The sequence below is a fragment of the Carassius gibelio genome, chromosome A24 (genome assembly GCF_023724105.1).
Source record: "Carassius gibelio isolate Cgi1373 ecotype wild population from Czech Republic chromosome A24, carGib1.2-hapl.c, whole genome shotgun sequence".
NCBI classification, from domain to species: Eukaryota; Metazoa; Chordata; class Actinopteri; order Cypriniformes; family Cyprinidae; genus Carassius; species Carassius gibelio.
In genome coordinates, this window is record NC_068394.1 from 7,945,667 (window position 1) to 7,967,221 (window position 21,555).

The 21,555-nt window shown below is 36.8% G+C and overlaps 2 protein-coding genes and 1 long non-coding RNA gene across 8 annotated transcripts in view; all 3 read left to right on the forward strand.

The window, feature by feature from the left end:
- The first annotated feature begins 166 nt into the window (after nt 1-166).
- Nucleotides 167-3,281, forward strand: LOC127946263 (probable G-protein coupled receptor 141). The gene is made up of 2 exons (XM_052542726.1): nt 167-815; nt 1,847-3,281. Exons 1-2 carry the CDS (start codon nt 813-815, stop codon nt 2,762-2,764), a joined length of 921 nt encoding a protein of 306 aa, XP_052398686.1. The 5' UTR covers nt 167-812; the 3' UTR covers nt 2,765-3,281.
- Nucleotides 3,282-4,148: 867 nt separating this feature from the next.
- Nucleotides 4,149-14,374, forward strand: hnf4g (hepatocyte nuclear factor 4, gamma). 6 transcript variants are annotated; one of them, XM_052542723.1, is made up of 11 exons: nt 4,213-4,354; nt 4,452-4,535; nt 8,931-9,099; nt 9,477-9,571; nt 10,354-10,460; nt 10,982-11,140; nt 11,825-11,912; nt 11,986-12,138; nt 12,238-12,474; nt 13,540-13,653; nt 13,887-14,374. In XM_052542723.1, exons 3-11 carry the CDS (start codon nt 8,936-8,938, stop codon nt 14,018-14,020), a joined length of 1,251 nt encoding a protein of 416 aa, XP_052398683.1. In that variant the 5' UTR covers nt 4,213-4,354; nt 4,452-4,535; nt 8,931-8,935; the 3' UTR covers nt 14,021-14,374. The 6 variants fall into 6 exon arrangements, with proteins under 6 accessions (XP_052398685.1, XP_052398684.1, XP_052398683.1 ...); XM_052542725.1 differs by lacking the exon at nt 4,452-4,535 and having other exon boundaries at nt 4,149-4,219; XM_052542724.1 differs by lacking the exon at nt 4,452-4,535 and having other exon boundaries at nt 4,206-4,354.
- Nucleotides 14,375-16,090: 1,716 nt separating this feature from the next.
- LOC127945878 (uncharacterized) overlaps nt 16,091-21,555 on the forward strand; it is a 38,446-nt gene continuing 32,981 nt past the window's right edge. Inside the window, exon 1 of the long non-coding RNA XR_008150966.1 lies at nt 16,091-16,374. This is a non-coding gene — a long non-coding RNA (uncharacterized LOC127945878). The remainder of the gene's footprint in view (nt 16,375-21,555) is intronic.

The window sequence follows — 21,555 nt, forward strand, 5'->3', positions numbered from 1 at the left end:
AATGATTTCCGGAGGATCACGTGACTCTGAAGACTTGGAGTAAAGGCTGCTGAAAATTCAACTTTGACATCACGGATTAATTACATTTTGAAATCTAAAAGTTATTTTCAATTGTAATAACATTTCACAATATTTTATGAAATGCAGACATGGTGAGGATAGGCGACTTCTTTAAAAAACACAAAAAGATATTACTAACTCCTAACTTTTAAATGGTAGTGCAGCTAAAACAGTCATTAATAGCATTGACGTGAATTAAATTATATAATATAACAACATATACCGAATATTTTATCAATTTTTTTTTACATATGCAAATTTTATTATAGTCTATTTATCAATGTCCATTTAAAACTTAAACACATTCCTCCTGCAACTGTGTCAAGCACACAAAGGAAAACCACAAACCGTGTCCGCTTAAGACTAGAAACTATTGAGGACCATTAAGATTTAAATGATACCTGTAGTCTCTACCAACACAGAATTTTAAGAGGCACTATGACAATACATTCAGACTCCTCCATGTAGAGACCAAAAAAATTTCATATGGCTGTGATCTTGCAGTATTTCTATCACAACTAAAATCTGAAGGTTTGTTTGAGGGTTTTTTGCAACATGACTGTTGTTTTTGAGGTTGGCCACCTAAGCTGATGTGTCGAATGCAACTGTGCGAACCATGAAAACAAACAGCAGATTGTCTACCTCATTGAGAGAATGTGTTAAAAAGGTGGTTACTAAATGAGTGAGGAGCAGACGCAACCAACATTACTTCCTCATCTGCTCTGCCATTGTGGACTTGTGCTGCCGTTCTGATGGTGCGTATCTTGCTTTATTGTCTCATTAGGCTGTTAAATTTGACCAAGTAAACACATTTTTACATGTTAAGTGCACTGTGTGGTGAAATAGATAGTTGAAATGTCTTGCTTTCTGAAGGCAGCTTGTTTGGCACTTTCAAAAGAGCTACAGAGAAATGCATGAAGTACTTTAAAGGAGTGCAAAAAGGATTTCTAAAATACATTTACCTATACACTGGCTTTTTATCGGTCCGTTTCTGCAGATCTACACTATAGTAAAACTGGCACATACTCAAAAAATACATTTATATAGCTGGTAACGGTCTACAATAAGGTTCCAGTAGTTCATGCATTCACTTACATCAACTAACAGTGAGTAATACTATGGGTATGTGTTAATACTTAATCTTTGTTAACTTCAGATTCTTTGTTGGTTAATGTTAGCTCAGGTCAGTTAAATAGTATTAACAAATACAACTTTGATTTTAATAATGTATTGGTAAATGTTGAAATTAACTAGGATTTATAAATGGTTTATACGTGTTTTTCATTATTAATGCATGCCATCTAATGAAGGTAACTAATAGTAACAGATGAGACCTTACTGTGAAGTGTAGGCTAACAAAATAGGACATTTTGTCGATATTTACTCACCTTCGTGTCGTTCCAAAACTGTATAACCCTCCCCAGTGATACAAAACTATTTTAATTGTTTTTTCTGCACACAGTGGAAGTCAACGTAAACTTTGGCGAAACTCTGGTGAACATTGTTTTAAATATATTTTGTGATATTACACAGAAAGAAAGTTTTAAAGGTTTGGAACGACGTGAGGGTAAATGATTACAGAATTTCCATTTTAACTATCCTAAAGTTTAATTAAAAAGCTTTTTGAATGATTGCTTAGCCTATTAACAAAAATTTAGTTAAATCGCTGTCAGTGAATTTTGTGACAAATAAAATCAATGTAAACAAATGTAAAGGTTAACTAAGACAAAAACAATGCAGATGCATGTTGCATCTGTTAATTAACTTGATCACGCTTGTCTTCCAGTATGTTTTCTTACTAGGAACCATGACGATGAACACCACAGTAGACAACATCACCAGCCCCGCAATCACAACCAACTCAAGCCCACCAGCCCACATCACCAAGCCCTTCAGAGACGCCCTGATCACTATCTACACTGTTGTGCTTCTGGTGGGCATCACGGGCTTAAGCGTCATGATCAGCCTGCTAAAAACCAACATTCGCTCGTTAACCACCATCGCCTTCCTGAACTTGATGGTCGCACACTTTCTTTTCCTGCTCACCGTGCCATTCAGAATCTACTACTACGCGTCCGAATCATGGCACCTGGGTCCGGAATTCTGTAAACTGGTCAGCGCCATGGTGCATCTCCATATATACATGGTGTTCACCATCTACTCCATTCTTCTCACGGTTCGCTTCCTACATTTTTACAAGAAAACGCAGCGGACTGAGTTCTACAGGCGGCTGCACGGGCTGGGCGCGAGCGCTCTGGTGTGGACGATCCTGTTCATCATCATACTCCCACTCGTGCTGATCCAATACGGAAACGACGACATACCACATAACCAGTGCTTCAAATTTGGGGATGAATTACAAACTCCCTTTGTTTACGTCCTGAACATGATTCTGTCCATCCTTCTGATCACCGTGTCGTGTTTTCAGGCCTGCATCCAGACGATCATCCTGCGCCAGATGATACTCAAGTACGGACCCGCCAGCCGCTCCCAGCAGGAGTTTTGGGTCCAAATAAAAAACCTCAGCTTTGTACTCATCATGCTCACCTGCCTGGTACCGTACCACCTTTTCCGGCTACAATACCTGAACAAAACTAATGACCTTCATCAGATCAATGAAGTGTTTCTGGCCATCACCGGGCTTACCTGTTTCGACATGCTGACGTTCACAGGGAAGAGCATATATAAAGTGTGCTGGACATAAAGCGGATAAAAAACTATTTTCAGCATCACTAAAGGTCTGCAGATGTGAAGCTGGAAAACGTTTTTAACAGAAAACGAGTGCACTCATTATAATACGGTAAAGACAGTAAAGGTGAATGAACATCAGTCTAGGCAAAATGTAGCCTATATAGCCAACCATGTTAGCCGTATTTTGCGCCAAATTAGTGGTTCATGGTGACTCTGAAAGCGTTTTACATTGTTTGAAACGCAGACCTGTTTCTTTTTTTTTTTTTTTTTTTTTTTTTTTACATTTTCTGATCCTTTTATTTGTTGTAACATGACAGATCCAATATAGCATGGTAATTACAGTAACATAAACACAAACACTGTACTTAGTGTACTGTTTTTATTTACTCAATACACAATAACTGAACTGATTTCTAAAGTAACGTTATGCATCTCAGTGAATTTAAGGCTTACGTTCTAAGAACGTTGGCTAAAGTTCTGGTAAGGGTATGAATACACGTTCTTCCACATAATACAAGCGTTCTGTCAAATGTTGTGATCGCAAATTTTGTCACATTTTTTTGAAACGTTATAACTTACGAGCCTACATGTTTCAAGTCACGTTGCCAGAACTTTTTTTACTAAGTGTTTACATAACATACGTTTTTTTTTTATATAAAAAAGAGGATGTTTTGAACATTAAGAAAGATGTTCATTCCATGTTCATACATTGATAGGAAGTTGCCAACGTTTATGAGCACATCTTATTGTGAGCTGATATGTGGTGGCGTTCCTATTTTAGAGATCATTTTAACTGTATAAACATCAGTGTCGTGCAGAATGAGTCACGGTGAACTAAAAATGACCTCACTCTTTTTGAATTTTCGATTACGTTTATCTCTCTAGGTTTTCTATTTAGGTTTTCACAGTTTTAACCAATAACTCGCGACTCAACTCGCGAGGGATAGCGCGCCTCAGTTGGTTTCATTTTGGGCACGCGCAGAAATGAAACCAGTCGATGGTTTAAATATATGGTTTTATGGTCAGTGAGATAATGGCCAAACGATGTTCGACTTCTCATCGAGTGAGAGAGAGAGAGACAGAGAGATAGAGAGGAAAATAGAGATTTGGCGCCCTCTTCTGATAAATTTGGAGAACGTCAAAGACCCGCTCTGAGGTAGTTAAAACGTCAAACAAACAATATTTCTGTAAAACTAGGAGTTGAGAAGGGTTCAACCAGTGTTCATAAGTAGGCTCACAAAAGTGTCCGTTACATTGTTATGATATTATAAATTTAAATGTTTCCTTCTTTACTTTATGCTTCGTTTGTCCGTGTTCTTTACGGTGTGAACCCACGCATAGGCAAAACGATTCATGTCTTGTGTTTTATTGGGGCTAGTTACTGTTTAACATCTCCACCCAACTTTCAGTTTGTTTAGTAAATCGATCTAATGAGGCTCCCCCAACACCACCAAAAGTATTATCCAATGTAAGGATTTAGACATGTCAAACACTTTATTTGCTCTCTATAAAAGCCTAAGTATCATATTTATTAGCATACATTTTTGACACGGGGCGTTTGGGTTTTGGTGGATTAATGCAAATCTTGTTGGACGTGGAGAAGGTAAGACCAGATAGCGTTGAGTCGCGGTCATCGAATTGTGGGCCATGGGAAACAATCCGTTAAAACGTTTATTCCTATCTTTTGCCTGGATATGCAGTCTAGAAGAAGTCCTTGCTACAACATTTTGACGGTTAAGAAAGTTTCGCTCGTGCAGTTGTGACGTCAGCATTCCTTTAATTAGGTAATTCTCTATTTGTGGTTTTAGCCTATTATTATTCTTCGTTTTGATACACACACACACACACACACACACACACACACATATATATAACAGTCTGGATTTGTGTGTTTTCTGATATTTAATGTCGAGAAAACAAATAAGCGGTGCCTGTTAGGCTACTCTTATATGTCGTATTTTATAGCCAATATTGCTGAAATAATGTTTTAACATATTTATTCTGTCATTTACAGTTTACTTACTTAGTTAATCTAATACTATAAAAGGTCGCATTTTACATTAAAAATACGCCTTTATATAATTTAGGTCTGATAGTTATTTCAGGTGCGTGTGTAGAAGTGACATTAATGGGCTCTTTTATGTTAAACTGAATGTACTGCCTTGATATTGTGAGGTTTTGGGGTGATATTTTACTTCTAAACAATTCTAGTTTGACCTTGAATTTATTTTAGCGTTGAAGTGGTATGACATCAACTGGCTAGTAATGTAGGTAATATTATGCAGTGTGATTTTTATTCAGCATTCATCTTTCTGCATCGGAGCTGATAGTGAGGTGTAATGTTATTGAAAATAGATGGCCTTTCCTATCAAAACTCTTATCACGTGAGCATTTGAGCACTTCCTCATTTAAAACATTGTTTGTTGGAGAGAAGTTAAAATGTAACCTGTGATGTGGCCTCAGATTATCCCTGTGCTTACTGAATCTAACTTCAATCCTTCACTCTATTTAAGATTTTTCTTTTATTTTATTATTTTGTTGTCTTTCCAAATTTTTTTATTTTATTTATATTTTTGTTATGGCCCCTGCTTGTAAAGTAATGGTGCTATTCAGTTTGACTTTCTAGTTATTCACTTGCACCACAAGGCAAAATAATGTACAGAAAAGAGAGTACTTGTAAAAACCACAGATCTTTTAAAATTTTACAAATTCTTAAAGAAACCAAATAGCAAATTATTTAAGTAATAGCTGCAGTAATGTGTCTTATTTTTGTTTTCATTTATAATAATAATAATAATAAAAACTTTTAAAAAGATAGTTTACCCTCATGTCATTCCAAACTCATATGCATTTCTTTGTTCTGGGGTCAAAATAACGTGAGATATAATGTGAAATTTAGAAGGTGAAAGACTCAACTGATCATTTTTGTAAAACCGTCGTCATTTTATTAATTTTTTTACACCTTTTACAAAATTTATTTTACAGTGTAGGTTAGGAAGGAAATGAGGGTGAATAAATAAACTCTTTAAGAAGAATAGCTCATCAATATCTCATAGATTCAAAAAATTACATTCAAATAATTCTTCTAATTTAAATAAACGTTAACATGCAAAACAGAATTTGTATCAGACGATTGTCAGTTATGTCTATAATAATTCAATAATTGCAACAGAATTCTGGAACTGCTTTTTTATTTTTATTTTTTACATTTTTGTAAATTTATTTGACCAATTAAAAAACACCATTGATTTACAGTACAGCAGGGATTTTTTTTTTTTTTTGATGGTGTATTACTTTGTAAGAATGTATTTTTTCCTGAAAACAGGGCCTGTTGGTTTGGCTGCACCAATAAAACCTCGTGTTACTTTCTGGAACGAATACTGTTATCTCTTCATCCTTCTGATAAGTATAGGATAAGGTGAGAAGATAAGTTCTGTTCAAGGAGGTGAGGAGTCTTGGCCAAAGCTCCTCCCTCGTCTTAGAAGATGACAAATCAGCATTCTGAAGAGATGGTCAACCTAAGGCTGCCCTCAGTTCTCTCTCCAAGAGACACTGTCCCGGGACGACTTTAAGTAGAGATAGTCAGGCAGGGATGAAGTTTTCACCAACTCCTCTTCCTAAATCCTTGTTAGACATGGATGTAGCCAATTACTGCGAGGGCCTGGACCCGACCTATAGCACACTGGGCTTTGAGAATGCAGAAGTGCTTTACTGTGGTGGTGAGTGCTGTGCATTTAGTCCAGAATATGTGTTTTTAAGTACTTTATATGATGCAGATGGGGTATATGCATCTGCTTGTATTAATAAACAGACGATCATTCTGCTTGAAGTCTGTGTTTGCTTTACCGTTGTTATTAAAATGCTAATTGAATTAATGTCAGTTCAGAGATTCTAACTGATGTTCTGGATGTGTTGTATTTTTATTTGCTTTTTTTATTATATAAAGTGCATTGAGAAGCTGCTTTAAAGGCGCTATATACAAATAAAGATTTTTATTATTATTGATGTTGGTGTTAATTTGGCTTAGTATGACTGTCTCAGACCTGTCTGCAGGGGACGGATGCTGTGTCATGACTGGTTTAAAAGCTATCCGAACTGTCTGGAATGATTCGTCCCAGCAAAATCATTCACCTCAACCTAAAGGAGATAATTGTTAGCTAACTATTTTGAAAGTTTTTCCATTCGGTTTAAAATTCAACAGAGGGTTTTGGTCAAATCCTGAGAAAAGAGTTCTGAGGCTCAGGATTAGAGACTGGAATCTCCATGGGTTCATAGGTTGGGAGAGTAGGACAAAATGGGGTATGTTTAGATGTAAATTAATAATTTGTACAACTCCAAAGTTAGTTCAAAGCAAAACAAGAGCAGCAATGAACTCCTGAATACCAGAGGAGATATTCTGAAGCATGAAAGGATGACTGTCCTGTGATGTTATTTTGTGTTTTTTATACATTAAATAAAGGGAAAGTCACCCTGCAGCATTGTGGGAAATGTTGCTCAAAGGTACATTGTGGATAGGGCAACTCTTTTAGACTTGCCCAATTACATCACTACAATCTGATGTGATTTATCCACTTTGGTTCTCCATTAACCTAATGCTGGATTAAAATTGCTGAAGAGATTTCCCAGTTATCTTTACAGTTCTTTACAGCACATTGAAACACAGAGATAGAAAGGCCATAAAATAACTGGAATACAAACTATTTAAAGGTAAACGCACAATCTTAAACATTGCAGATGGCCAGCTTGAAAAAGATTATGTTGGCTGAACTTAATTCAGTTGGAATTTCCTAAAATAATCAGTAAACTTTACCCAAATACCTTATGTATTGGAAATGGAACAGAGTAAAACCAATATAATTAGAACTTTCATTCTGGCTAGAATGAATCTGCTGCAGTTGCTAAATGCTTAATAGTAGTACAACTGAAAAAAGTTAACCTAATGTGCTTTGTTGTTGTGACATCTATACATTAATTGATTCCAATATATATATTCAAATGAAAAAAAAAACAATTAGAAATTTAAATGGGTTGCATACAATGAAATTAAGTTCTGACCAAAAAAAAAAGAGTGCACCCACAAATGAATATTCTGTTAGCATTTACTCATTTTCATATAATTTCAAAACATAATTTTCTGTATTCTGTGAAACACAGAAGAAGATATTTTGAGAAATGTTGTCAATGGTAACTAAAACTGTTTGGCGACAAATATTTTTTTCAAAATATTTGCAGAAGAAAGTCATGAAAGTCATATAGATTTTTTTTTTTTGGTGAACTATTTCTTTAATTAAACCCATAAATTTGTGAATGTGTTGAAGTTGTTCACCAACTGATTTTTGCTTTCGAGTGTAAATTCTGTATCACCTTACTCTGAAACGAACTACTTCAAAACATGCTCTGCAGTTGTACGAAAGCTGACCAGATGAAATTCCTCTCTGCAACCACACGTGCCCTCGAATTATGTTTTATTCTGAATGAGAAGGAATCACTTTGGGAATATACTGAATTAGAAGAGATTGCTTTCAACCCACATTAACATTTATCCACGAGATGTCAATCTCCATTGAATATCTATCTATGCGATAAAACAGAGGCTAATCCTAATTAAGTCTGTCCTACAACAGCGGGAAGCTCCAATCAGTCTCAGTGCATAAAAGGCTAAAGTCCCCTGCTGCATTTCTTTTGTTGAAATGTTATGATTTTGGATGCACAAAGGAATGATTGATTTTTCATCCTGGTCTATATGAACAGAAGGTTGCCGCTCTCTGTTGCATTAGAAGGTCTTTTAGGATGAGCATCCTTTGTTCATTTATGCAGAATTCTTCCTCATTCTCCTCATTAGCTGTTATCATTGAGAAACTGAGTAAAAAGGCTGAGATTTGATAGACGCATCGTGCTGTTGCTTTATGAGACTCACAAGGCTCTTTGTTTGTTAGCCTAACTTGAATTATCATGCTTAGCTTAGCAGCAGCAGATTCCCACTATTTAGCATTCTGGATGTACAATGGGCGTGATTCTGTATTTTAAATCATCTAAAACCTTTAATGAATGAGCCACCCAAGTGATTCATCAAGCCTGAACTGAACTGTTGTCGCATCCATCTCAAACCAAAGTGTTCAGGTGGCAGTAACATTATGTGTGATGATCCCAGTCTTGACTGTCCATGTTGTTTTTTACAGAAAACATGCCGACAGAGCCCAGCATCAGTCAAGGAGAAAATGGCGTGAGCTCCAACTGTGCAATCTGTGGTGATAAAGCCACAGGTAAACATTATGGCGCCTCCAGCTGTGATGGCTGCAAAGGCTTCTTCCGCCGGAGCATCCGGAAGAGTCATGTCTATTCCTGCAGGTACCCAACTGAGATGTTTACGTTATAAAATTAATATTGTGTATTGAAAATACTAAGAAAATGTGTTATTTTAGTGCTATAACGTATGAATCCGTCTCGAACTTGTGAGTTATACATTTTAATTGGTGTAATTGGTGTACCAATTTGATGACCCATAAGCTATGACTTCTGTCAAGTCCATATAAAATGAACTGAAAGAATCATTAAAGATGCAATTAAGGAACTGGTTTTGTTTAGTGAAAATAAAATCAGAACCAGACAGTCCCAGTTCTTATTAGAAATAATGGACCACATTTTTTTAATAGATCTATTGCTGAGATGTTAATATGGTCATTATAAGGATCCATATTTAGTTATTCATTTTTACTTTTGGGCAGGTTTAATCGTCAATGTGTTGTTGATAAAGACAAAAGGAACCAGTGCCGTTTCTGCAGACTTCACAAATGCTTTCGAGCTGGAATGAAGAAAGAAGGTAAACATTTTATATGCATACTTTTCCCCCACAAATACTCCCTTTTCCCATAGTCTCAAACAGAATGGAGTAACAAGGAAGAGGGAACTCAAGAGAGTAAAATGGATGATGCCATAAAACTTGCCCTGATTACACAAGGATGTTTAGTTTATTGGATGTATAACCTTGGCTTAGACTTTTATGATGGGCGATCATGTGCTCTCCACCTCACTTTCCGTGCGTACACGTTGTTCAGGACTGCGCTCAGTTAAAGTTTTACCTCTAGCTTAGCTTTTTTTTGCTCACTATTGTTTCCTATTGTTTCCTAAACCAGCCTCAGATGGTTTACCAGTCTTAGCTAGTTTAAGCTGGTTTACCTGGATGATGAATCTGGTGTTCATAGACTGAAAACTGGTCTTCCAGTCAAAAGTCTAGATATGAGAAAAATCACACATCAACTATATAACTTATAAAAAGGTTACAAAAGATCCATTTTGATAAAGAAATGTATTTAAGTAAATAAAAATTGTATTCAAAAACATTTAAAAGTAATGCAAAATACAGTAACATGGCCAGTAGGAAATATTTATGGTTTGTAAATTTCCCCATAGCAGTGTTTTATGTTTAATGACTTTAAAATACATTACAATGAATGCTTCGTTTTGCTAATACTGTATCTTGGCAATGTGTGAGATCTTCTGTAAATAAACTTGAGAAACACACCCATCATCTTGGCTAAACAGTAATTACTCTTAACTGTTAGTAGCTCACTAATCAGCAAAATTGTTTATGCTTGTTTGCAGCCGTGCAAAATGAGCGGGACCGTATCAGCTCGAGGAGGAACATACAGGACTCACATGACCTGCCACCAATCACAGCCCTGGCTCACGCTGAAGCGCTCTCGCAGCAGGTAAACTGTCCTGTCAAGGTTAATCGAAACGCTCTCTCTCTCTCTCTCGCTCTCTCTCTCTCTCTCTCTCACATACACACACAAAGAAAGAAAATATCAGCAGAAAAGGGCAGAGACACTGAAAAAAATATGGTATCTGCAGCAGTAACATTTATTGCTTTTGAGCAATAAATCATTTCTATGATTGTCAATTAAAGCAAAGGTGTATGGTTTTAATGCATTATGCTAGAGATAAATAGTCACCAAAGACAAAAATTAACCAACAGGGCTGATAAAAAGAAGGAAGAGAGGTTTCATTACAGTAACTCAGTAATGAAGTTCTGCTCAGTAGTTATTAATGACAGTGATAAATAAAAAACAACTGAGCACTGATTTCTTTAAGCATTAGTCTGTGACATCAACATTTCTAATTATCTGCATGAGTCCCTGCATGAATTTATTCTGAGAGAGAGGTAACAGCCTGTGTGAAAGCATTTTTAGAGGACACGGTAAATTCGGTTCTTCTCTGGTTTGTCTCCCAGCAGATCAACGTCGCCAGCCAAACGGGCCCTGCTGATGTTTCAGAGAAAAAATCAGCCACTATCAGTGATGTCTGTGAATCTATGAAGCAACAGCTGCTTGTTCTGGTAGAGTGGGCTAAATACATCCCAGCCTTTGGCGAATTGCCACTTGATGACCAGGTAATGGCCGTTGGAAGGCAAAACTGGCAGTGCTAATTGGGGAGGCCCTTGCGTTAAATTGCAGGGCCATTCACTGAAGCAAAATATTTGCTATTCACATGGCTGATTCAGTTTAGCCTCCATTTAGCACGCTGTCTGTGTTGCTCTAAGTTTCAGATTTTTCCCCTTGCATGTATTGTTATTGAACATGCCGAACCTTCAAATGTTTAAATATGAAATATGCTCAAAGAATTAAAAAAAATAATTTACTCCATGTATGTTAGATTTGAGGTTTTTAGTAATACACTAGTATACTATATTACACTAAAAGTTGGCAAAATCATTTTTTGCATGGTTTTTTATGCATTAAAAAATCTTTTTATTTTGTATTAAACTGATTATACTGATTTTTGGACACATGCAGTAAACCAATAAGCAGGGCACCTGCTAGTAGAGACTGTAACTACACAGTGTTTCTAAAAATCTATTAAAATAACATTTACAATATTACTTTTTTACTGTATTTTTGATCAAATAAATACAGCCTTGCTGTACATTAGAGACTTCTTTTGAAAACATAAAAAACCTTACCAGGCTCAAACTTTTTCTTCTTCTTTTTTAAAAATATTTCATTATAGTATAGCAGATATTAATTTCATTGTGTTTTACGGAAACATGTTAAACCAGGCCTGATTTTTCTTTCAGGTTAGTTTATTACGAGCTCATGCTGGGGAGCATCTTTTGCTTGGCGTGGCTAAGAGGTCAATGCCATACAAAGACCTCTTGCTTCTAGGTAACTTCCAATATTTATTTTCACCATTGAACATAATTATTCTGTAGATTGACAGATTTACTTTTCCATGCAGGAAATGGCTGCATTGTCCATCGAAACTGCCCTGAGCCGGAAATAGGTCGTGTATCCAACCGAGTCTTGGATGAACTGGTTCTTCCTTTCCAGGACATCCAAATTGACGAGAATGAATATGCAGCTCTAAAGGCCATTGTGTTCTTCGACCCTGGTATAACGAATGAAACAGGGCATTCATTTAACACCCAGTATCACTCATACAAAAACAGCCATACATGTTACCATCTCTTTTTTTTTTTTTTACTTCCAGATGCCAAAAGCTTAAGAGACCCCTCCAAGATCAAGGCGATGCGTTATCAGGTTCAAATGAGTCTGGAAGACTACATTAATGACCGGCAGTATGACTCGCGTGGGCGATTCGGGGAGCTTTTGCTGCTGCTTCCTACTCTGCAAAGCATAACCTGGCAGATGATAGAGCAGCTACAGTTTATCAAGCTTTTCGGTCTTGCCAAGATAGATAACCTGCTGCAGGAGATGCTTCTTGGGGGTGAGTAGGAGGTGAAGCATTCAATTGCAGGGGCTTGTGGAGCTGAAAAAATGCTTTATGATAATTTTTTTAAACTAGGTGAAAGCAGGGAGATTATTCGGTAACAAGTCAGCTTAATCTTTCTCTTATAATACTGCATATTATACTGGAAAATTATGTAAAATGATGAGGCAAAATTATGCATTTGCCGTATTACTAAACCATAAAACATTAATTCTGGAGCAGCTTTCCTTGACTAGGGTAGATTTGTGATTGCTAAGGCTAACAACATCATCTGCCTCAATCTAATCAACAACCAGTGGATAGAACCAAGTGATAATGTTTTTTTGTTGGCCAAGCTGGAAGTTAGCATCACATAAAAAAAAAAAAAAAAAGAATTTTACCACTGGCTTTTGGATTATTATAGAAAATAATCTCTGTGACCAACAAAAGTTTATGATTCTTACACATTTTGTTCCTCATGATAATCTTCACAAATGAACACAGCTGAATTTTGAAGCCTAAATCGACAGAACTAAAAAGCTACACTTAGGCCAAAAAGCCATTCAAAAACCCATTGACTTCAGGACAGTGCACCGGAAGTGCTAAAATGCTCATTTCCGGGTTTTGACCTACAAAAATACCTGCAGTATTCTATTGTCTTTACATCGAGACGTTAAAGAGAGGTGTAATATTATGTGCACTTTGTGCATTATATAACTTTAGTGTCTCTATTGCAATCTGTACTTGTAAGCAGGAAGTAGCATATATGCAACAGTAGTAGATTTATACGTAGATTTTGTAGATTATAACATAGATTTTCTTTTCTTTACTTTTGCACATGAAGAAAACAGGCACAGAAGAATTAGGTGAACATAAAATTTCCCACCAAATCTGAACTAACTGCTCAAAATATAAATCATTATTGTAACGTTATATTTTTATTTATGTACTGTATATATATATATATATATATATATATATATATATATATATATATATATATATATATATATAAATATGGGATTTTGTGTAGGGAAATGCCACATTAATCCACCTCTGCAATTTATTTCTTTATTATTGCAGGTCTAAACACAGAGCAACCTCACTTACATCACAATGGTCATCCTCAGGGTCCACTAATGGGACAGACCATAGTCATTAGCTCCATCCCAGGATCTGCACACTCACAGCAGATGGGTAAGACATAGACTTTTTTTTATTTTTTTATCTGTTCCTAAATATAGTCAGTGGTTTATAAACCAGACGTCGGACCTTGGTGGGAAATAAAAATGAATCAGTGAAGCAGTTAAGGCTTAGTTTTAGTTAATGATAATAACCCTGATTTGAATCATTTGCTCATTATATTCCAAGCTACACAAAATGCTTTTTGTAGGTTTGTATAGCTTTTGCTTTTGTTTCGGTTTCTTCAGCTTCCCCAGATACCCCCATTCCATCTCCCACTTCAGGACAGAACCAGGAGGTCTACCAGCCCCCCGGCAGCCCGGCTCTCCTGCTCCTGCCACAGCCCATGCCAAACAGACCCTCTCCTGAGCCTCCCCTCTGAGTCCACTCTCTGCTACATGCCCTGTATGTTTGTATATGTGTAAATTATATGAGTTATGACCTTCCCCACATCCACCGCAACATATTTATCCCATCAAAAGGGAACTTTCCAAATAAATTTCAAATGTATTATAAAGTGGATCACCACTAATTGAAAAATGTATTTCATTAAAGCATCTGTCATGGTGGCAGACCTGGGTTTCTCCTTGTATCAGCCTACCGCTGGTAACTTAGTAAATGTGGATAATATTTGTTTATTATTAAATTATTGTCAGTTACAAGGTACTTGCAACTCTAAAGAAATTTGTATTTAATTTGAAAATGTGACCTTAAACACAATAAATAAATGCTCTTAGTGCCTTGAGGTGGTTTTTATTTTAAATGTAAGTGTTTATAACTTTTTACGACTTAAAATTTATATATATATCAAAATGTCACTTGCATTACAACAAGAAGGCATATCCTTACAAATGTCAATGGACCCTGAATGCAAGGGCAACAGTACATTCACACAAATGATTCATGTTGGAGCCATATAAAGCATAAAAAGACAGACAGGACCTAATGTTTATATAGCACATCTCTTATTGCAGTTTTTGTCAGTTTTCTAAAGCGAACCCTGAAAGTGTAAAGCCACTGTGAGCTATATATGGAATGTATGCAATTATAACAAAACGACGAAGCTGAGATGGGAAAGCCGAGGATCATAACATCTCATCTGAGCTCGGTGAAACGGTGCTGCTCTCTGACATATCGTGAATCTCTGCCACCTCATCACCTCCAAAAGAGAGGCAGACAGACGGAGAAAGAGCAAGAACAGTAGGCTCATTCCAAACCACATCAAATCAGGCTATTTTCTGCATCTAAACAACAGCATTTGGTGCAGGTGAAGTCCATGTTGTCAGTACCACGGCGTTCATGGGAAGCTGTAATAAGTTTTGGAGTGTGCCCTGTTTGGATGATTTTCCAGAAAGCAATCTGATATCACAGGTGTAAGTGCACAAGGCCTGGGGGCAGATGAGTCGGATGCTGCCGTCAGTAGTAGCTGTCTATTATACTGCAGGAGAGCTTGGAGGAAGTGGAAATGGAGAGTGAGCAAGGTAAGATAAACATTGTAAACCCTCCAATCAACTCCATAATGGAGTGGCAGCTCGATGGGGCTAAACGGCAAGCTTGACAGGAGAAGGCTGAGCATCTAGTGATCTTTAATGAACAAGCGCACAAGGCTGAATGCACCTATTTGTATACAAAACATTTTCTTGCTATTCAAGGCACACATCTCATCTGAGACGTTCAGCTTTGTGTGATGGTGTGGTATTAAGGCTCGGTAAGCCTCCTCTGAGCAACGTGGAGTGGATAGAATAAGCATATCTGTTCTTCACCTTTCTGGTGAAGGAAACTCTCACACACTACACCTTGACATTCATGACAGCGAGGAGACTCAAAGTGATTGTAATCCACATCGCCGACAAGCTGAATAGGAGGAATTTTCCTCCCTTTTCTGTTGTAGAACCGTCATTTGTTTGCATAATGACACTTCCAGACTGGAGACGGCTTCTGTTGCTGTGCTGCCCTTTAAACCCCTGCTTTGATTTGGCACGGTCTCAGGCTCTTTTAATCTTAATCTTATGTGAGATAAAATTTTGATTTGGGGATGGTTTCATGTACATTTTTTTATGTCATATTTTTATTAGAATTAGAAAGGATTAGAAATAATATTTTAGGAAAGTGATCTACAACAAACAAACACAATTTATTAATTTATTTAATAAAATAAGCAAAGAAAACTAATTTGTTTTATTGATTTATTCGTATATATATATATATATATATATATATATATATATATATATATATATATATATATTTTTTTTTTTTTTTTTTTTTCTTACTGTATGTTAATGAATTTTATAATAGGCCTACGTTGATACTGAATTATATAATACAATTTTAAAGGAACCTAAATGATAGAGTTGTATAACTATAAAAAAAGATTATGAAACAATGAACCAAATAATAGACAAACGGTGACTTGCTGACGTTTTGTTAGTTGTGGGCGGGGCCTCAGAGAGCAACTTGGTCCACTAATCGCAAAAGCAATTTATTTTATTTTATTAAACAAACAAACAAGCAAAGAAACTAAAATATATATACAGTTGGTAAATACATAACATAAATATTTTATTCTTATTAATTTTGCTGCCACTAAATTTCACGGAAGTGGGGCCTGCTTGATTGTTAATTAGACCTAATTCATTTAAGATTTATATGATAGTCGGATAAATATTGAAATAAATATATAACATTTACCAAAAATGACACATACTCCAGCTTCAGTGTGGAAAGACCGCGAAGGTGAGCTACTGTTTGTTATTGTGTCACTTTTCTTTGGATCCTGAACTGGCATTAATGTTTACCTCGACACTCCGTTCTGGTAATAGTAAACTTGTCTGAAATTTCTAATGTTTCTATAGCAACATGTTTTTAACATTTATTTCTCTAATTAGTATATAATTGGTGATATTTTTCTAATTGCTGACAATAAGGAATTACATCTTTTTCAGTTCCCTTTTTATACTTCCAGCACTAGTGGCTAGGACATATTCAGCATATTTATTAAATGCTAGTATTTTGCATTTACTAGTCATCATACTGTGGGAATCTGTCATACTTTTTCAAATCTCATCCTTATTTCTAAGCTATTAGAATCATTCTAGTTTTCTTCTAACCGGCAAAATAGACACTAATGTGTTTTAGTTTCAGTTGATACTTCTTGAATACGTCCCCATTAAATTCAATTACAAAAATATCCCACTAGGTGTCATTAAAGGCACATTGTAAGTTCAGGCACTTTCGTGATGGTTCTTATTGTGAGGAATTTCCAGCAAGAGTCTCCACAAATCTCACTTGATCTTTTATTTTATATCGTATGCAAACGTGGATTCGAATTGCAACTGCCTTCAAGACTCTTATCTTAAGTGTTCCACGTTGGGTTATTTTATAAAGCGTTTGTTGATGGCGTGTTCATTTATTTGTGCCACCGGTGGAATATTTTTGATTAACTCCGCTCTCCATTTAAAATGAATGAATGCTGGTCTATTAGCTGCGGTGGGCTTGAATTCAGGGTAGGCTGACATTACACCCTTTTCTGGATCAAGGTTCAAGCAAAGGAAAGAGAGAGAGCGAAAGTATTTTATTAAAAAATAAAATCGAAATCACCACACGGATAGACTTGGTAATGTAAGTACAGTTTAAAATTAATGGCGTCTGTCAGGCTGGGGACCAGCTTGCCACTCAATGAGAGATTAAGGGTAAAGATTGCGCCCCCATCATTTTTCAGCCGCACATTTTACCCATAGCTCCTTTCCAGATCAACAGAATTTTTTGGCTGAAAGCAGGCAAAGGTGTAGAAACCCTGTGGCTCCAGGCATTGAAGGGACACATTTGGAACTTGAATGATTCCCACCTTTTTTCCATTGCCTGCATGTCTTACCTGATTAAACCGCAGTATTGCTTTGGAAAAAGGAAGTGGTAAAGCCATTTAGGACGGACTGAAATGCTGGTTTCTCTCATCAGTGCGGCACCCTCCCTTTGAGAACATTTCATAAATGTGGGTTTAGTCTGAGAATGGCCGACTGTTCCTGGCCTTCTCTGACACCTTGCGTTCTTGCATTATGTCTGGGCGGCACAGCAGAAAATGCTCATGAAACGTATTCAATTCAAATCAAATTGATGTAGTGCAGAATAATCTTTCTCTATTAGATGTGTCACTTTTGGCAATTGTTCCCTAATATCCTTTACTGTGACTATATAAGATTAGTGCTCTCCATGCCACCAGAGTTTTCGTGCCTTACTGAATTATTCACCGAGGCGTAACCTTCAGTTATCAGGTTAGAAAGACCTTGATTATAACAGGAAGTCAAGTGTAGAAATTCACTCTCTCTCCGCTAAAGGAAGTGTTTCAGCCCTTTTGGAAATTTGAATAATTCTGAAATGCACTCACAAGTAGTATAAGAAATTAATTACACAAGCACAATGGCTTTCTCTGTACTGGCAAAGCCTAATCTATGAGCAAAATAATTCAAGTTTATCTTTAGGTATTTTTATTTGATTTGATTTTTAATGCATGGCAAATGGAATGTGACCGTTGTTATTTGGAGCTTCCTCCTATTAATACTTCATCTAATACTCTGAACTTTAATACTGTGTTTGATGTTTGTCTCTTAAGTGACAACACTCAAATGCAGCCGAAGTTTTGTGAGTTATTTAATTTCAAATAATGTGCTTACCATCCTCTTCTATCATATTTAGTTGGGGAATCGTTAATCAAAAAGAGAATGATGATGACTCCCTGCTGACTAGACTGATGTGTTGCTCTCTGCGGGGTACCGCGGCAAACTGCTCCACAGGCGTCTTCTGGAAATAAGGGAAATGGATAGCCGATCATTCTGCACACCTTGAAATTATAGCCTTCCATGCATTTTTTTCCCCCCTCCCCTGAACAATCATTGTAAATGAATTTAAGTTCATTACCTTCCACCCTGCTGGTATAATGCAACTCTCATTACATCCCTGATAGACAACATTTGATGAGGACATTTCTATTAGCATTATTCCATGCAGAATAATACACCCTTTATCATTTGGTTGGGGAAGGAACAAACAGAGATGTGGTCCAACTCGTTGATTATGTCTTTTATGTCCTTTTCATTACCTTTTATGGTGTCATTAAGTCATGTGGTTTAGATACTGCACTTAGTGGTTGTGTCTTGTTTGTTTGATTCATATATGGGTCAGTGGTATATAAGGGTCCACTATAAAGATAATAAGTAATCTAGTGTGCTCTTTGTATTCATGATGATTTCCTATGTTTTTGATGTCATTTAATGTCATGTGGTGTAACGTTAAAGTAAAAGTAGTATTTTGCACTTACACCTTGAATACATGGGAGTGGACATTTATATTATAATCATTATTCTCTCTCTCTCTCTCTCTCTCTCTCTCGGTTTTATTATTCTACCATACACAAATCTTTTTGAATGTTTCACAGGTGAATTTATTTAATCAAATGTTGAAATCGAAGTTGAAGTCACCAAGGCTGCATTTAATTGATCAAAAATACAGTAAAAATAAAACTTAACTGTATTCTGTTTGAATATATTTTATAGTACTGACTTTTCAGCCATTTTCGTTGTCATATGGTCCTTCAGAAATCATTCTGATAATACTGATTTGGTGCTCAAGAAACATTTATTTATTTCCAAAAGAACAACATTTATTTGAAATAGTTGATTTATAATAAGTCTCTATTTTCCCATTTAAACTATTCATTGCATCCTAATTAATAAAAAAAGAAGATAAAAGGAAAGAACTTGTTTGAAATATAATCAGAAAATGTTTGAAGGGTAGTGTCATATTTTATTATTATTAATAATAATAACGATCTTATTTAGTTCAGATAAATTTGAATTTGCAAGAAACTTTTTAATTATCTGATACTTAACCTTGGTCATGAGGGTCTGCATGTTTTCTTTTTGTAATACATTTTTTTCTTGTGTTTATTTTTCATCAAAATGTATTTTAATTCTGAAGTTAAAAACATGCCTATCATAGACAAGATGCATTCAAGTATTCATATGTGTGAATTCCAATTTTTTTTAAGCTTGTCGATTGAAATTGAGATGCAACACAGTCACAGTCTAATAAAATATTCAGATGCATGCTGCATTTTGCCCCTTTAGAACCCTCATGTATACGTGTGTCTGCGGGGGAAAAATGGAAGCTGCATTTTAAATGCATTTGTGCATTTAGCCTGGTGCTCTGTGAAGCATGTGTCTGGGACAGATAGTCATGACTGCTTCAATACTGCCGAGTGTGCTCTGGAAGTAAATGACCTGCCTGGCAGAGAGAGATTGGTACCCAGCATGTCTCCTGATAAAGTCAAGCACTTCTGCGACTTTGCCTCGCTGCATCTATTTGTACTCCATATTTCAACACGGCACACATGTAACAACTTAATTTGCCAGCAGTCATAATTCTGCCCACCTACGGCATAATGAGGTGATGCTGGTTATTTTAGACTTGGCTGCATGGGCGCCTGCGGTAATTCGAGTTCTGAGGTGCTTGCAGTTCCCATCTCGAATCGGCACGTAAACAGAGGTCTAACATATGTGAGGATGTTTCTCCTCACAACGCGACTGAGTTTGAGGAAAGTTCCTGGCCGTAAAATTTGACTAATGTTTTTAAAACGCAACCCCGATCCCACAATTCATCTTGGCACATTCTGGAGAAATCCCACCACATTCTTCACTGTATTTGCAGGCCACCTCTGCGGGAAGCATTTTTGGGGCTTTTTTCCTCGTCTGTCTTCCGCAGATGTACATTTCTTTGGCCCGAGCTGTAAATTGAAAACACCGGTTGTGTTGCTCTCTCATCGCACACCTCGGAAATGGACTTCATTCATTCACGTGAACTTCCCATAACCCCTCATGTGTGAGACACTCATCATCAAGCGAAGGCCTCGTAGTGAAGGCCGGTCCATCACGACAATAGCGGGAAGAACCCAGCGAATGACACCGGCACCCTTCTACCCTCTGAGATCTGATTAGTTGCCTCCATACAATCTAGCACAATGCGCTTTCATTACCTCACAGATGTTGTCATCTCTTTCTCTCTCTCTTTCTATTTTTCCATCAGGCTCTTTTTTTTTTTTTTTGGAACAAGTGTTCATCTCAGAGCTCTGATCAGCGGCCTCACTTTCATCAGTCTAATGCATGTGTCTATCCCCGGGCCCAATCTTGTGGCGGTGCAGCATGGGGTCTGGTCCTTAATCTCATTTCTTTAACCTCCTTCAATATTGGTTCCCCCCAGCGAGAGGCATCATGAAGATCCGGAACAATTTGTTTTCCATATTGTAAATCACCTGCTCCTGCGGTTATGAGGAAAGGCGTGCAGGAGCTGCGGGGGGGATTGTAGCGTCTGATTGGGCCGCTGTTGTTCTCTGCCCGAGTGACATCATCGTTTCTGGTCAACTCTGTGGGTTTGGAAACCAACAAATGCATAAATATATAAACATGTCAGCCAGCTTTGATCAAATATGTGTGTAAAAATACCAAAATAATGGTTTTATTTGGTGTCTGGGTGCACTGTAATCATGCAATTACAATAAGAGCCCTGTTAATACTGCAAGCTTCTCGTCTTCACAGTACTCAGGTGAATTAATTTGCTCAAGCAAACTGCTGATTTCTCTGCGCCCGCCTGGGAATTCATGCTTCTCAACTGCCACACTCTCTCCACAATATCCTTTATAGTACAGGAACCCAGACTGCCTCCAAAATCAAATGCTTCATTCATTATTCATTCTCTGTGGATGACTTCCCCGTCATTAAAATGCCCATAAGTAGTTTTATGGTAAAGACTTGGGTTCTTAGTTATGGTGGAACAATAAGATGTCATGTTTTGTGTGTTTTTACTCTGTGGGTCAGCGCATATTCTTTTGTGGAGCAGCAATTTGTTGCTAAGTCATCCTGATCTAAT

Coding starts and splice junctions, on each gene's coding strand:
- hnf4g (XM_052542720.1), top strand. CDS start 6,344: ATGAAGTTTTCACCAACTCCTCTTCCTAAATCCTTGTTAGACATGGAT. Junction 11,141..11,824: donor AATTGCCACTTGATGACCAG/GTAATGGCCGTT, acceptor TTTTTCTTTCAG/GTTAGTTTATTACGAGCTCA. Junction 12,139..12,237: donor CATTGTGTTCTTCGACCCTG/GTATAACGAATG, acceptor TTTTACTTCCAG/ATGCCAAAAGCTTAAGAGAC.